General features: G+C 42.1%; 1 protein-coding gene across 1 annotated transcript in view; it reads right to left on the bottom strand.

Annotated features, from left to right (window-relative positions):
- Positions 1-16180, bottom strand: part of Trmt61 (tRNA methyltransferase 61) — an 82800-nt gene that overhangs the window by 14161 nt on the left and 52459 nt on the right. Inside the window, exon 6 of the mRNA XM_067097327.1 lies at positions 4930-5052. Coding sequence (XP_066953428.1) covers positions 4930-5052 — 123 coding nt within the window. The remainder of the gene's footprint in view (positions 1-4929; positions 5053-16180) is intronic.

Here is a 16180-nt window from a genome sequence, read left to right on the forward strand (position 1 = left end):
TTGCAGCAAAAAAACAGATGCATGTGAACAAAATGATAAAACAGATGGAAATTCCAAAAGCAAAAAAATGGTGCATGTGAACAAAATGATAAAACAGATGGAAATTCCAGCAAAATGTGCATGATGACAAAATGATAAAACAGATGGAAATTCCAGCAAAAGGTGCATGTGACAAAATGATAAAACAGATGGAAATTCCAGCAAAAGGTGCATGTGACAAAATGATAAAACAGATGGAAATTCCAGCAAAAGGTGCATGTGACAAAATGATAAAACAGATGGAAATTCCAGCAAAATGTGACAAAATGATAAAACAGATGCATGTGACAAAATGATAAAACAGATGGAAATTAAAACAGATGGAAATTCCAAAAGGTGACAAAATGTGCATGTGAACAAAATGATAAAACAGATGGAAATTCCAGCAAAAGGTGCATGTGACAAAATGATAAAACAGATGGAAAAATTAAAACCAGCAAAAATGTGCATGTGACAAAATGATAAAACAGATAAAACAGATGGAAAAATGATTGGAAATTCCAGCAAAGGTGCATGTGACAAAATGATAAAACAGATGGAAATTCCAGCAAAAGGTGCATGTGACAAAATGATAAAACAGATGGAAATTCCAGCAAAATGTGCATGTGACAAAAATGATAAAACAGATGGAAAAACATTCAGAGGAAATTCAAAAAGGTGCATGTGAACAAAATGATAAAACAGATGGAAATTCAAAATGATAAAACAGATGGAAATTCCAGCAAAATAAAACAGATGTGCATGTGATGTGATGTGACAAAATGATAAAACAGATGGAAATTCCAGCAAAAGGTGCATGTGACAAAATGATAAAACAGATGGAAATTCCAGCAAAATGTGCATGTGACAAAATGATAAAACAGATGGAAATTCCAGCAAATGTGCAGATGGAAATTCCAGAAAATGTGCACAAAATGATAAAACAGATGGAAATTCCAGCAAAATGTGCATGGTGCAAAACAGATGTGACAAAATGATAAAACAGATGGAAATTCCAGCAAAATGTGATGGAAATTCCAGCAAAAGGTGCATGTGAACAAAATGATAAAACAGATGGAAATTCCAGCAAAATGTGCATGTGAACAAAATGATAAAACAGATGGAAATTCCAGCAAAATGTGCATGTGACAAAATGATAAAACAGATGGAAATTCCAGCAAAATGGAAATGCATGTGATGGAAATTCCACAAAATTATAAAACAGATGGAAATTCCAGCAAAATGCATGTGACAAAATGATAAAACAAAATTATAAAACAGATGTGAAAAATGATAAAACAGATGGAAATTCAGCAAAATGTGCATGTGACAAAATGATAAAACAGATGGAAATTCCAGAAAAAATGAACAAAATAAAAACAGATGGAAATTCCAGCAAAAGGTGCATGTGACAAAATGATAAAACAGATGGAAATTCAAAAAGTGATAAAAAACAGATGGAAATTCCAGCAAAATGTGCATGTGAACAAAATGATAAAACAAAAATTATAAAACAGATGGAAATTCCAGCAAAAGGTGCATGTGACAAAATGATAAAACAGATGGAAATTCCAGCAAAAGGTGCATGTGACAAAATGATAAAACAGATGGAAATTCCAGCAAAAGGTGCATGTGACAAAATGATAAAACAGATGGATGGAAATTCCAGCAAAAAATGATAAAACAGGTGCATGTGACAAAATGATAAAAAAATGATAAAACAGATGGAAATTCCAGCAAAATGTGCATGTGACAAAACGATAAGAGTCCAAAGCAAAAAATCTGACAAAAATGTTCAGATACTGTAATGACAAAACATCTATGAAAACTTCATTACTCTTACTTATATGTCATTATTCATAACATACACCCATTCTTGTGAAACAAGTTACTATTATCATAAGATAGTTTGAATAATAAGTCATTTTCTAAACTAACTGTTCTAGACTATACGTGTAGTTTGGCGAAAACTGGAGCACTATAAAGAAATTATACAACTATACTGTACATGGTAAAAGGCCACAAAAAGATAAAGAGCAAAAAGCAAAAACGCAATGCAGCTGGAGACCAAAGATGGTTAGGGTATGCCACAAAAGGCACACTGTCAATTGTAGCCAGAAATGATTTTTGACTCATGAAAAAACTAGGTAAACACAAAGAAGGAAAACAATGTACAATAATAATAACTCAAGAGGGAACAAATATATGCAAATCAACAAAATTAACTGTGAACAACAAGTGTGGTTGATAAATTTTCAATATCAGGTTCTCCCATAAAGACATCTTACATGTTCTCACACCTCTCTCAGTTATAATATCTTGCACAATTTCTACCCCATCACAAGTAAAATGTGCTTTTAATAATCACTTTGTATGTTCAAAGTACAGTACATACCTCATCAACATCAGGCTGTGCAGAACATAGTGGAGCATGCCAAATATGAGTATCATACTTGCAAAACAATATGTTAGAATTTCATGATGGTAAATTTAATAAACAACACTGCTCAGTTACACAGATCATGACTACCCTGAAAATCTTTCCTGTAATAGGGAGTAAAAAAGCACTTCCGATTTTCTAGAGAAAGAAGAAAGTAAGAGAGGTTATTTTGCATGTATTTAGTATGCTCTGTACTGTTTTCCTTCTTATGCACAAGTGATACTTGTTATATCTTGAGTATATTACACTCTTTAGTAATTGTTGTTATAACTTCTTAATACTCTCCTGTTTCTTTCGTACTCTGCTTGTTTCTCCTAGCATTTCCTCTATATTACAATTTTATTCATACTGAGCACACAGCTGGCATAAAGACCATAAACTTACCAATCATGTTCATTACTGTCATTATAAATACTGAAAAGAAGTTAAACAAGAAAATTCAGATAAAATCAAAGTTGATCAATTACATATGGATGAATATCCAAAAAGTAAAAGTTACAATCTGATGCATCTAGGACCAAATATATGCCGCAAAAAGCCTTTAATAATATAGTTCAATGCTCAAGGAAGAGCACTGGCAGTACTCCCCACTGCCCTTAGGGTCTGTTACTTTCAACAGGATGGAAGCTGTACAGAGACATCATACCATGTGCCTCGCATGGCAGTGAAGATAGTACTAGAAGTTCTTTGCGGCATCCCTTCTGTACTAGCTGCTTGCTTTCAGCCTTGTCCTTTTTACTTATTCTCTTTGGTCTCTCCCCAGTCAGCTATCCAACTTCTTTACTTTTTACCTTGCTCCAATTTTTACCAGTTATTGAAAAACAAATCATACAAACAAGCCCTATTAGCCTAAAAATGCAACATAGTGTCATTTGTACAATTATAATAATAATAATAGTTTCTCAATCTCCTGAATGATGTTTTTTGTAGCATCAGGTAAAACATGAAGCAGCTGTCCAAAGATCATTTATTTACCTAGATGTTTTGGTAGAGCTTTCTACCATACTCTAAAGGCGAATGAAGCCAGTGGTACATCTATGACATATTTATAGCTGTAAGTGGGCTTACAAAAATTTTTGGCAAAGCTGGGAGCAGAATGAATCATCCAGGAGAGTCTGGCTATAGTCACTAATTGGTTGGCGCAAGGTCCTGGGAGTTTTGGTCACAGGGCATGCTGCCTAAAGTAGTGGGTGGTTGAAATGCTATCCCAGGGGCGCGCCTTGCTGTTCTCCTAACGGTGGAAGAGAGAAGAAGGGTCTCCTGGGTTACGTTTAGTGACGGTTTCCATAGCAGGATGGCGAGGGCCTCCTTATATTGGAGGCGGCAATGGTCGGTGTCACCAACAAGGATTTTTGCGCTCCTTACAATCTGCTGGCGTTGGGAAGCAATGTCATGTTCCCTCATGTAGTGTTGGTATATTGCCCCTGCGTGGAAGTTAACGGCGATCCTCTTAGAGAGTCGAGTTGTAGGCACACAGATGTACAAATGGCAGCATCCATTCTTAGGGAATGATACTTGGTACTCCATTCCTCTCCTCTTCATGGGATCGTCGCTGGCAATTGCGCTGTTCCTCATGAGGTACTGGGCAATCTCCCGATCCTTGTAGTAGACCGTAAGGTTGATTTTTTTGTCTTTGTTGGTGGGATTTACATGGGCGCTGATGATGTTCTTCAGGGCTGCCTCATCTTTCTTGTACTCAGTGTTCATGTAGCACCTGTAGAACAGTCTAATGGTCTTCTCAATCTCTTGGGCCCTGTATGTTTTACATGCTGCCACAAAGAACCTCATTTGGGAGATTGAGAAACTACAATACACACTAAATGGCATCCAAATGGCCATGCTGTTCAATGAAGTTTGCTTGAGAGAGGGTCTTCTTCCAAAAAAAATAAAAAAATATATATAAAATAATAATAATAATAATAATAATAATAATAATAATAATAAATAGAATGGAATGGAATATAGAATTTAGGCCAAAGACCACTAATGAAAAAAATATAAAAAAGACTGCAGAGTAAAATTCAGATGTAAAAAGTTGACACAGATATCAAGGTAGTGGATAAGATGCATAATGATACATCAAACTAGCATTGCAACCTCTCTTAAATTCATGGTGCTGGATAGTGAAGAATCTATGGTACCTCCCAAGATTATGTATGCAGATACTCAGCAAGATGAGCAGACCTCACTAATACTGGAGGTCCAGGCACAAGAGCAGATTGAAGATGGTCCCTATTGACTAAAGCTTGTGCCAATCAGGATATCTTTAAATGCCAGTCTAAATCATTCAACTACTTTGGAAAAGGAGGTCACCCCATTAAGTACAATTCACTCAAAAAAATTAAGTAACTAATTACCTTTCTTAGCACCATGGCAAATAAGTGTGCAAGAATTCATTTCCATTACAATATTAATATTAAAACAATCATGCTGTACAATAGTACATTACAAATTTCAAATTACACACTTACATCTTTGCTATCCGGTATCACAGGAAGATTAATATACTTGACTTGAAATTCTCGTGCTAGGCACTCCATGGTGGTGATTTCTCTTAAGCCTAGGGCCGACATAGTTTCACACGCACGGCAAACCTGTCAAATAAAAATGCTCATTTTCATTTCCCAATACTGTACAGATAAAAGTTTGTACTAATTAAAGGCAACTGCACAGTACTTTATAATACTATGACTTTATTTCCCTTGTAAACCATGCAAATGATCTCTGCAGTGTCCCTTCAATCCTCATTTATAATGCTTTCTGTCTTTACTATTCACCCGAACCCTTTGATCTCTTACCTCATAGCTGTCCATCTTCTTTACCTGTCTTGCTACAAATAATACCTTAGGTTGAGAACAAATCCTTAAAACAAGCTCTATGGGAGTCAAAAGGGTGACTCAGTAGTCTCAATAATAATTTCTCCAGTAAATTCATTTCACAAATGCCTCATGCTGCAACTGAATAACAATTTATCTCTCCAAGATACAGAACAAATGTGTTTTACTGACATTATACTACAAACCATATTAAACTCTGTAATACAGGCAGTCCCCAGGTTACATTGGACTCGACTTATGTTGTTCTGATCTTACAGCACTTTTCAAATATATTCATAGAAAAATCGGTTCCGGGTTACAGCAGATGTTCCGAAGTTACGTTGTTTCACTCTCACGACACTGTAAGTGATGAAAGACTGTTACTAGTTTCTGAGCGTGTAGTTGACTGGACAATGACCTGCTCTAGTTGCTGTTGTTGTTTTTGATTAATCTGGCCTTATGCAAGCATAGGCTCTTGCTCATAGAGCAGCCCGTAAGTCATTTTTTGATGAGTAGGTGAGTAAAGGATATGTATATGAAACTCTTTATTATGATCTATGGATATGCCAGTGATATGGTATGAGTGAAATGAAAGGTTAACAGGCAAGGTTGCAAACCTCTTTGAGCCCTAAGGCACCTGTCAGTAGGAGAGAAAGGATGATAGTAGCGAGTTCGGCGAGTCAGAGATGGCCAGTAAGGAAAAAGGAAATGTTTGTCACAGGAGAAAAAGACGAAAAATAGCAAGAATCTACGGAGTTATCATGCCGCATTTTATTTACTCCATGGAAAATTAGCATTGATCATTAGTAGAAGAGATCGATGGAGGAAGGAAGGAATATTTAGTCGGAGGAATAGCAGGAGAGAAAGAGTTAGGAATGTTGGGGGAGAGTATTGAATGGGAGGAGAATGAAAACTGGTAATGAGGGGGGATTTCACTTAGGGTGGGAAGGGAGAGAAATTCCTGAAAGCAAAAGGGTTGTTAGAGATAAAGACTCCACAGGTGATCCAGAGCTTTGGCGGTGTTTCTCGTGAAGGACAGATCCTATGAAGTCCCGATTGTTCGCAAAGTAACAGTTAGTGAGTCGTTGACTTGTTTCCTACCTTGGTGGTGGGTAGGAACTCAGAAAACCAGTGGAGTGCTGAATATTTTCGAGGATGTGCTTCGATAGTTTTGTGGCTGTTCTATCCTTATTGACGTAGTTTTCTCTTAATTGCATCGTTTCTGGGCATTCTAGTAAATAATGTTCTAATGGTTCTTCAGCGACCATTTTGCAATAAGTGCATGCTCTCGGATTGTTCCCTATCCTTTGCCAATTACACAGATACCCAATTCTTAATCTGTGAATGATAACAGCTAATTTGTGTGGTGTTTCTCTTGATATATTATGCTGCTGTAAACTGTGGTTTCTAAATACCATTTGGTAGTTCTTGAGCCTTAGAAGAAGGCCTGCGCGCTCTGCTTTTTAACTGGGTCCAAGCTTAACACTTATGTTACTGCACTGCAGACCACTTTTTGCAAGTGTGTCTGCTTCTTCATTTCTGTGAATCCCAACATGAATCAGAATCCAGTTTAGTATGTCTGCCTGCCTCTGTTTTGGTGCAAAGAGGCAATTGCCCAGATGCTTGTAAGGAGTTTGATATTCTCCTTTGCTTTCCCATTTGTTATAGCTTGGATGGTGCCTTTGGAGTTGGTGTGAGGTGTTGTATTACCTTGTTTATGCTGGGAATCTTCCAAGGCTTTCGCAATGGCTATCAGTTCCGTCTGAAGAGTGGAGGCATTATTGGAAAGCCTCGAACTTTCTTTGAAAGAGGCTGTATAGACTGCTGCTACTGCTGTTGCTAGAATGTTGAGATCAACTGATCTATCAGTGTAATATATGTTGGGTGCTGCTGTTCTGTCAATTGCACCTTGCGTGGCTTGCTGCAATTGCTGAGGTGTGCAAGCAGTCTTGCTTGCTGGGAGGGTTGTGAAGTTTATTTTGAAGAGCTCTGGTTCCCAAGGTGCTGTTTCTTGTATGCTTTAGAAGGCGTGTTGCTCTTGGTTGCAGCAGCAACCTTCTGCATGTAAATCCTCCTCAAAGTTGCAAGGAGGCTGCCAGCAAAGGTTTTGGGTGGTTCTAATTCTTCATGCAGGTTAATGCACCTCTTCATTGCGCGTTTCAGTGGACAATTCCTGCATTCCTTTGATCTATTCGATATGCCAGCGATTGCAGTCTTGTTTCTGCTCTTAGAATGCATAATCTTGTCCACATTGGAGCTCCTGTGATGAGCCTCAAAGCACTATTCTGTATTCTTCCAGGGTCTTTCTTTGCTTGCTTTAGAGGCTTGTGAGTACTGGGGCTGTGTACTCAACTTGAGACCTTACAGTTTGAACGTAGAAGGTCTTTAAGGTATGATACATGGCACCTTGCTTCAGGGATGTGGTTTCCTGAGAGCATTGTATCGACATTTTGTTTTCTCCTTGAGTATTTCAATTTCCTTGTTTGGTGACAATTGTTTATCTATATTTACTCCTATGTATAAGAAGTTTTCTACCCACTCAAAGGGTTCTTCCATAAGCAGTAGCTCATTTAACTCCTGACTGAGTTTTATTGCCATTGCTTTGGTTTTGGCAGTGTTGATTTTCAAACCAAATTCCACACATTTCCTTTCAATTTGAAATAATGCCCTCAGCATTTTCTGGTGAGCCTCATTTTTGTCCGTGCTCACAATACAGACATCGTCTGCATAGATGAAAATTTTGACTCCTATGGGAAAGTTGATTGTAGCTAATTTCTCCATCAAATTATTAAAGAGGAAGGGACTAAGAATTCCCCCTTGAGGAGTTCCGTTCTCTAGTCTAAGGAACTCAGAAGTGGCTCTCTAGAAGGTGACTCTGGCTTCCCTATTTTGAATGTATTCTTTGGTCCATGCTTAGAGGTGTCCCCTTATTCTTTTGTCCACTAAGGTCATGAGGATGGGGGAGGCACTGGCAAGCTCATATGCCTTCTCTAAGTCAAGAAATACCACAATAGCTCTTCTGTTCTTCTGTTGTTTACTGTGGTCATGACATCTGCTATGCACTCTTGTGCACCTACACCCTCCCTGTAGGTGCATAGGCGATTATGCAGGGGTCCTGTTTTCCAGAGGAGCCTGTTTAAGATCATTCACTCAGCTGTTTTTTCTGTGCAGCTGATAAGAGAGATGGGCCTGTAAAAGTTTGGTTCTTTTGGCTTAGGAATAGGCTGTGTATTTTGCTGATTCCAAATCCTGGGCCTGACACATTCTATATGTTTTATTGACTGTAGAGGTACACTTCCTTGGCTTGTGCACCCATGTTCTTGAGCATGCTGTATGTGATCATGTCCATTCCTGGTGCAGTGTCTTTGCCTTTTTTGTTGGCTGTATCTAGCTCTCTTTGTGAAAGGCAAGTCTGTATTGTCTGGTGTATTACAAGCCATATTGAGTCTTCTCCATCTTTCAGGATTGATAACATTTTGCCTGTTTCGTGTGGCCACAGTCAAGTGTATTGATCTCGTTCTGTCCGCAAAGTGTTCTGCTAATCTGTCGGCCTCTCCTTGCAGGTTTGGATGGTAGGCTTGTTTTTTCTTTCCTTTTCCGGATACTTTGTTCAACTGCCGCCATATTTTCACGATAGGGGTTAGACGAGACGTCTGTGCACATCATTATAGCCAGGTTTCTTTTCTAACTTCGCTGGCTACTTCTGCAACATGAGAGACAACTTCTCTCAAGGCTGTATGCAATTCATCTGTGGGCTGCCACTTGAAAAGCTTTCTAGTTCTGTTCACTCTTGTGTTTACTTCTTTGATCCTTGAATTGTAATGCCAAGAATCTTTGTGTGGTTTTGTGTTTTTTCCAAAGGACTTTTTTTTGGCATGGATACATTTGCAGCACCCTGAAGGCTTTTTGAGAAGTCCTCTCGCAGTTTGTCTATGTCATGAGCAGGAGAGAGGATGTACTTGGTCGCCCACTCAGTCATAAAGTTTTGAAAGGCGAACCAGTTTGCTAATTCCAGCCTCCAGCCCAGGGGGGGGGAGGATTTTCCTTACTTTTAAGTCGATCTCAACTGTGAAGTGATTGCTGGCAAGCACTGGATGCAGATTCCATGTACATCCTTCCTAAAGGTTACTGAACCCAAAAATAATCCAGTCTGCCTCCTTGGAGGTGAGTTGCTTCATTTTTGTCATTTAACAATTTCACATCTGGGAATTCCTCTGATTGATAAATCAGATGTCTTCCTGTTGCATTTGTTGCACCTGGCGAGTGAAGAAATGGGTTGTGTGCATTACAATCTCCAATGAATAGGGTGCTTTCACTGGGGGCTGCATTGAAAAGGTTCTCTCCTTCAAGATCTCTGTCAGGTCCTTTATAAATATTGTGGATGTTTAATGAGGTATTTGCCAATGTTATTTTAACACTTAGCGTTTCAGTTTCTGGCCCAGTCTATATTCCTTATTTTTTCTGAAGGAATGGTTTCCTTAATTAAAGTAATGAGGCCCCTGTTGGTGTCAGTGTATGGGGTCCTATGCACTGTACAGCCTTTAAAAGAGAATTTGACTCTCTTAACAATGTCTCTTGCAGGAGAACAACGTCATGTTTTCCTGGCAATACCTGAGCTTGTAACAGTGCATATTTAGTGTTTACACTGTTTACATTCCACTGTAAGACTTTTAAGTTGTCCTTTGACTCGTGACTGTCACTTTGGTCATTCATGGGGTTAACACTTTCACCATCCATATTAAGAAACTATACCTTTGCCTTGTTTTATGAAGTCAAGGATGATATTTTTCAACTGTTTACTGTTGAGTTCTCTGCCTGGCATTTTCTTGAGAAGCGTCTCAGCAAAGTTTGTTAGGAGTTTTATGAAGTTCTCCGCATTGCCATATATGTAGGGCAAGATTACTTCTTTACGGTTTTAAGTGTTGTGCTCCTTGGTATTTGAAGAGCCTGTAGAGGAGGGAGAGAACTGGGAGTTGCCAGAGGAAGTGGAGGGAAGGGGGATGGTGAGTGGTTGTGAAGGAGAAGATTTGGAAATATAGGAAAAACTGGAGGTGGTGCAGGGGAGAGGTGATGGAGTGGTCACCGGGGTAACAGAAGGCTGAGCGTATGGTATAGGATTGGGAATGCTCTTAGGGGTATAAGAAGGTCGGGGTGTGGGAGTATGGTGATGAGATGGTGTGGGGTTGGGAATGTTCCATGGGGTAAGAGGAGGTTGGGGATTGGAAGGTTGAGGAGTTGGTATTGTGGGAGGTAGGTAAGTTCTTGCCCCATGGAACATTCCCAACCCCACACCATCTCATCATCATACTCCCACACCCCGACCTTCTTATACCCCTAAGAGCATTCCCAATCCTATAACATACGCTCAGCCTTCTGTTACCCCGGTGACCACTCCATCACCTCTCCCCTGCACCACCTCCAGTTTTTCCTATATTTCCAAATCTTCTCCTTCACAACCACTCACCATCCCCTTTCCCTCCACTTCCTCTGGCAACTCCCAGTTCTCTCCCTCCTCTACAGGCTCTTCAAATACCAAAGAGCACAACACTTAGAACCGTAAAGAAGTAATCTTGCTCTACATATATGGCAATGCGGAGAACTTCATAAAACTCCTAACAAACTTTGCTGAGACGCTTCTCAAGAAAATGCCAGGCAGAGAACTCAACAGTAAACAGTTGAAAAATATCATCCTTGACTTCATAGAACAAGGCAAAGGTATAGTTTCTTAATATGGATTGTGAAAGTGTTAACCCCATGAATGACCAAAGTAACAGTCACGAGTCAAAGGACAACTTAAAAGTCTTACAGTGGAATGTAAACAGTGTAAACACTAAATATGCACTGTTACAAGCTCAGGTATTGCCAGGAAAACATGACGTTGGTCTCCTGCAAGACATTGTTAAGAGAGTCAAATTCTCTTTTAAAGGCTGTACAGTGCATAGGACTCCATACACTGACACCAACAGGGGCCTCATTACTTTAATTAAGGTAACCATTCCTTCAGAAAAAATAAGGAATATAGACTGGGCCAGAAACTGAAACGCTAAGTGTTAAAATAACATTGGCAAATATCTCATTAAACATCCACAATATTTATAAAGGACCTGACAAAGATCTTGAAGGAGAGAACCTTTTCAATGCAGCCCCCAGTGAAAGCACCCTATTCACTGGAGATTGTAATGCACACAAACCATTTCTTCACTCGCCAGGTGCAACAAATGCAACAGGAAGACATCTGATTTATCAATCAGAGGAATTCCCAGATGTGAAATTGTTAAATGACAAAAATGAAGCAACTCACCTCCAAGGAGGCAGACTGGATTATTTTTGGGTTCAGTAACCTTCAGGAAGGATGTACATGGAATCTGCATCCAGTGCTTGCCAGCAATCACTTCATAGTTGAGATCGACTTAAAAGTAAGGAAAATCCTCCCTCCCCCCCTGGGCTGGAGGCTGGAATTAGCAAACTGGTTCGCCTTTCAAAACTTTATGACTGAGTGGGCGACCAAGTACATCCTCTCTCCTGCTCATGACATAGACAAACTGGAGAGGACTTCTCAAAAGCCTTCAGGGTGCTGCAAATGTATCCATGCCAAAAAAGTCCTTTGGAAAAACACAAAAACCACACAAAGATTCTTGGCATTACAATTCAAGGATCAAAGAAGTAAACACAAGAGTGAACAGAACTAGAAAGCTTTTCAAGTGGCAGCCCACAGATGAATTGCATACAGCCTTGAGAGAAGTTGTCTCTCATGTTGCAGAAGTAGCCAGCTGAAGTTAGAAAAGAAACCTGGCTATAATGATGTGCACAGACGCCTCGCCTAACCCCTATCGTGAAAATATGGCGGCAGTTGAACAAAGTATCCGGAAAAGGAAAGAAAAACAAGCCTACCATCCAAACCTGCAAGGAGAGGGCCGACAGATTAGCAGAACACTTTATGGACAGAACGAGATCAATACACTTGACTGTGGCCACACGAAACAGGCAAAATGTTATCAATCCTGAAAGATGGAGAAGACTCAATATGGCTTGTAATACACCAGACAATACAGACTTGCCTTTCACAAAGAGAGCTAGATACAGCCAACAAAAAAGGCAAAGACACTGCACCAGGAATGGACATGATCACATACAGCATGCTCAAGAACATGGGTGCACGTTGCTCCCCATCCTGAGTCCGACGCGTCGGAGAACAACACTAGGTCTGGGTTCCTCTGATGTAGAGAAAGGCCCTCCTGGAGCTTGACGGGGTCGTTCCACCACTCTAAATATGGCCTTATTGGTTCCGAAATGGGGATGCACTTGGTCTCCAGTTCTATTTCCTTGTCCCAGTTCTGATTTAGATGAAACTGTAACGGGCGTAGATTCAGCCTTCCCAAGGAGACAAACTGTTCTAGCGAGGAAAGGGTCCCCAGCAGACTCATCCATTCCCTCGCCGAGCATGTCTGTCTCTTTAGAAAGTCCTGAAGTTTTCCTAAGGCTTGTTCTGTCCCTGCTACAGACGGAAAAGCCCGAAAATCCTGACTCTGAATCTTCATCCCAAGGTACAGAACCTCTTGGGATGGGATCAGCTGAGATTTCTCTCTGTTTATCAGCAGACCTAATTCCTCCGATAACTGTATCGTGGTCTGAAGATCCTCCAGGCAGCGTGTGCGGGAAGGAGCTCTGAGGAGCCAGTCGTCTAAATACGAGGAGATTTTGATGCCTCTCGTGTGAAGAAAACCCGCTACATTGGTAATCAGCCTTGTGAAAATCTGTGGAGCGGTGCTTAGGCTGAAACAGAGAGCCCGAAACTGGAATACCTTTCCCCTGTGGACGAACCTCAGATATTTCTTGGAGCTCGGGTGTATGGGGATGTGAAAGTACGCATCCTGGAGGTCCAGTGAGACCATCCAGTCGTGCTGTCTGACCGCTGCTAGAACCGATTTTGTCGTTTCCATTGTGAACTTTGTTTTCTGCACAAAAACATTGAGTGCACTCACGTCTAGCACCAACTCCAACACCCCCGAGCTTTAAGGGACCAGGAATAACCGATTGTAGAATCCTGGGGATTCCAGATCTTGAACCCTCTCTATGGCCTCCTTTTGCAACATCATAGACACTTGATGTTGTAGAGCCTCTGCCTTGGTTCTGTCGTTGCATTTGGCTGAAAGGTCTATTGGTCTTGCTGCTAGAGGGGGTCTCCTCAGAAAAGGGATCCTGTACCCCTCTTTGAGTAACTGAATGGACCATAGGTCCGCTCCTCTTTTCTCCCACACTTGCCAGAAGTCGGTCAGTCTTGCTCCTACCGCTGTCTGAAGGTGCTTCATGTCAGACTCTGGCTCTTCCTTGCCTGGAGCCTCTCTTTGTTTTTCTTTTACCAGCGGGTCTCGTATTTCCTCTACTGTTGGATTTTCCACGAAAGAGCTGAGTCACAGGAGCTTCTCCTTTATGCTTCTGCGTGACGAAGCTCACTGGAAGCACTTTCCTCGCTGTCTTTGTTATTAGATCTTGTGTGGCCTTTTGTGCTAAGGCCGAAGTAATGTCTTTAACTATTTCCTGCGGGAACAGATGTGAAGATAGCGGAGCATAAAGAAGTTCCGACTTCTGAATGGGCGTGACCCCATTAGACAGAAAAGAACAAAGATGGGCTCTTTTCTTCAAGATGCCTGCTGAAAAAAGAGCCGCTAGTTCGTTGGCACCATCTCTGATTGCCTTATCCATACAGGACATGAGGTGAATAAGCTCCTCTGTGCCAGTGTTCTTAAAGTCTTCCGTCTTCCTCCCCAAGGCTCCCAGGGTCCAGTCCAAGAAGTTAAAGACCTCAAAGGCCCTGAAGATGCCCTTGAGGAGGTGGTCCATCTCCGATGGAGACCAAAACACTTTCGCCTTTCCCATGGCTACGCGGCGTGAAGCATCTACGAGACTAGAGAGGTCCCCCTGGGATGAGGCAGGAACTCCCAGGCCAAGAGCTTCTGTCTCGTACCAAATGCTCGATCTGGACAGTAGTCTGGCCGGGGGGAAAGAGAACACGGTTCGGCCTTGATCCTTCTTAGTGGCCATCCAATCCTGCATGGTCTTCAATGCTCGTTTGGAAGAGCGAGACATAATCATCTTCAGAAACACTGCCTTCTTCAAGTCTTCGTTAAAGTAAATTGAGAAGGAGGAGATCGAGGGGCAGCTGGCACAAAGTTCTTCGGAAAAACTTCCGTAAACACTGACATCAGTTTCTTTAAGTCCGACGAGGTGTGTTTCTCTTCGTGTTTCTCTTCATCGGTAACTTCGTCTAAATGAATGTCTGGAGAAGGAGGGAGATCGTCGTCCACCTCATCCGACTGTTTGGCCATTACCGAAGTGGCGACGTCTCGCTTACTGGATGCCGTATCCAAGCTGTCAGAGCGTTCGGCTATATTGTCCTGGCGCCCAGCCTCGACGGCGCTGACGCCCTGCCATCCATTCCTTGACGCCCTACTGTTTGACACTTGTGGTGTTCCGTTTCTGGGCGCTGACGCCAGTGCATCCCGCGTCCAGAGTTACCTCTGCGTCCTGACGTCTAAACACCTGAAGCTTGACGTTTTGGTCCTCTAATGCTAGACGCTTGACGCCAGTGCATCCTGCGTCCTGAGCTACCTCCACGTCTTGGCTTCCAACATCTTGACGCCTGACGTCCTGACGTCCAATGCCTTGACGCTTGTTGTCTTGGTGTCCAGTTCCTTGACGCTTGCCGTCATGGTGTTTCACTCCTAGACGCTTGACGCCAGTGCATCCCGCGTCTAGAGTTTCAATTTCACTACGTTCAGCGTCTTGAACATCTGGACGTCTCGAGGCTTTAGCTGGACATCTGTTATCCTTCTTCTCTCTGCCTGGTTGCCACGCTTGCACCAGAGAAGACAAAGTCTGCTGCATATCTTGCAGTAAAGCTATCTGCGGGGCTTCCTGCTGCTGGGGACAGGCTGGAGAAGCCTCAACTACGTGAATTACTTCCTCCTCATCGTCGTCTAGAATGGATTGTGGTGAGGGTTCAGCAGATGAGTACCAATCCGAAGGAGGAGGAGGAGCATGTACAGAAGGCAGCAATGCATCCACCACACTCTTGCTGCCTGGCGTCCTGACTGAACAGGATTGTCTACGTTTGCTCTTAGCAGGAGAGCTACCCTCGGAGCTAGAAGGGAAGCGCTCCGGGCTGCTCCAGTGGCTACAACCTGGAGCCTGAGAAGTCTCATCATGACGTCCCTCAATAGGGGGTAACTTCCTCTTGAGAGGTCTCGACTCCGATGCATGACGCCAGACCCGTCTGGGGACTGCGTCGTCCGACAACGAAGAGTACAACATTACCTCGCCTTTCCTATGGCGAGGGTGAGCGTCCTGGGAAGCGTCAACAGGAACACTCGAGGGGACGACCGCTCGGGAGCTAAAACTTCTCGCCTCCCTTCGCCTGTCGACTTTCCTTCTCCCAGGGGTTGGGAAGCTTGGAAGAGGTCTAGGGCTAGGAGCACAACAGGTCTGAGCGGTCGCACCCTCCACTGCACTTGCACTAACAACGGCACTAACACTTGTACTTTTTAGATCTATCATTGTCGGCCACATGTTATCCCTGTCTTCTGTGAGGGATTTAACCTGTTGGCCCAGGGCCTGAATGGCCGCCATCATATCTTCAAGTGTTGGGTCTTTACCTGTTTCAGTAGGGGTTCAGAGACTACCACTACGGGGAGAAGGATCAATAGGGTAGTTAGCAAGGGCAAAGAATTAACTATTCCCCTGGCTATCCCTAGAAGAGCGAGACATAGTACTCTTGGCTCTTCTGGTCCCTTTCAAGCTTTCTCACATACCGACTATAATCAATCCATTCCCATTCAGACAGACCCAAACATTCATCACGTCTATCGTCCAACTCACAACTTTTACCCCTACACTTCACACATACTGA

Source organism: Macrobrachium rosenbergii, chromosome 54 (assembly GCF_040412425.1).
Source record: "Macrobrachium rosenbergii isolate ZJJX-2024 chromosome 54, ASM4041242v1, whole genome shotgun sequence".
Taxonomy (NCBI): Eukaryota; Metazoa; Arthropoda; class Malacostraca; order Decapoda; family Palaemonidae; genus Macrobrachium; species Macrobrachium rosenbergii.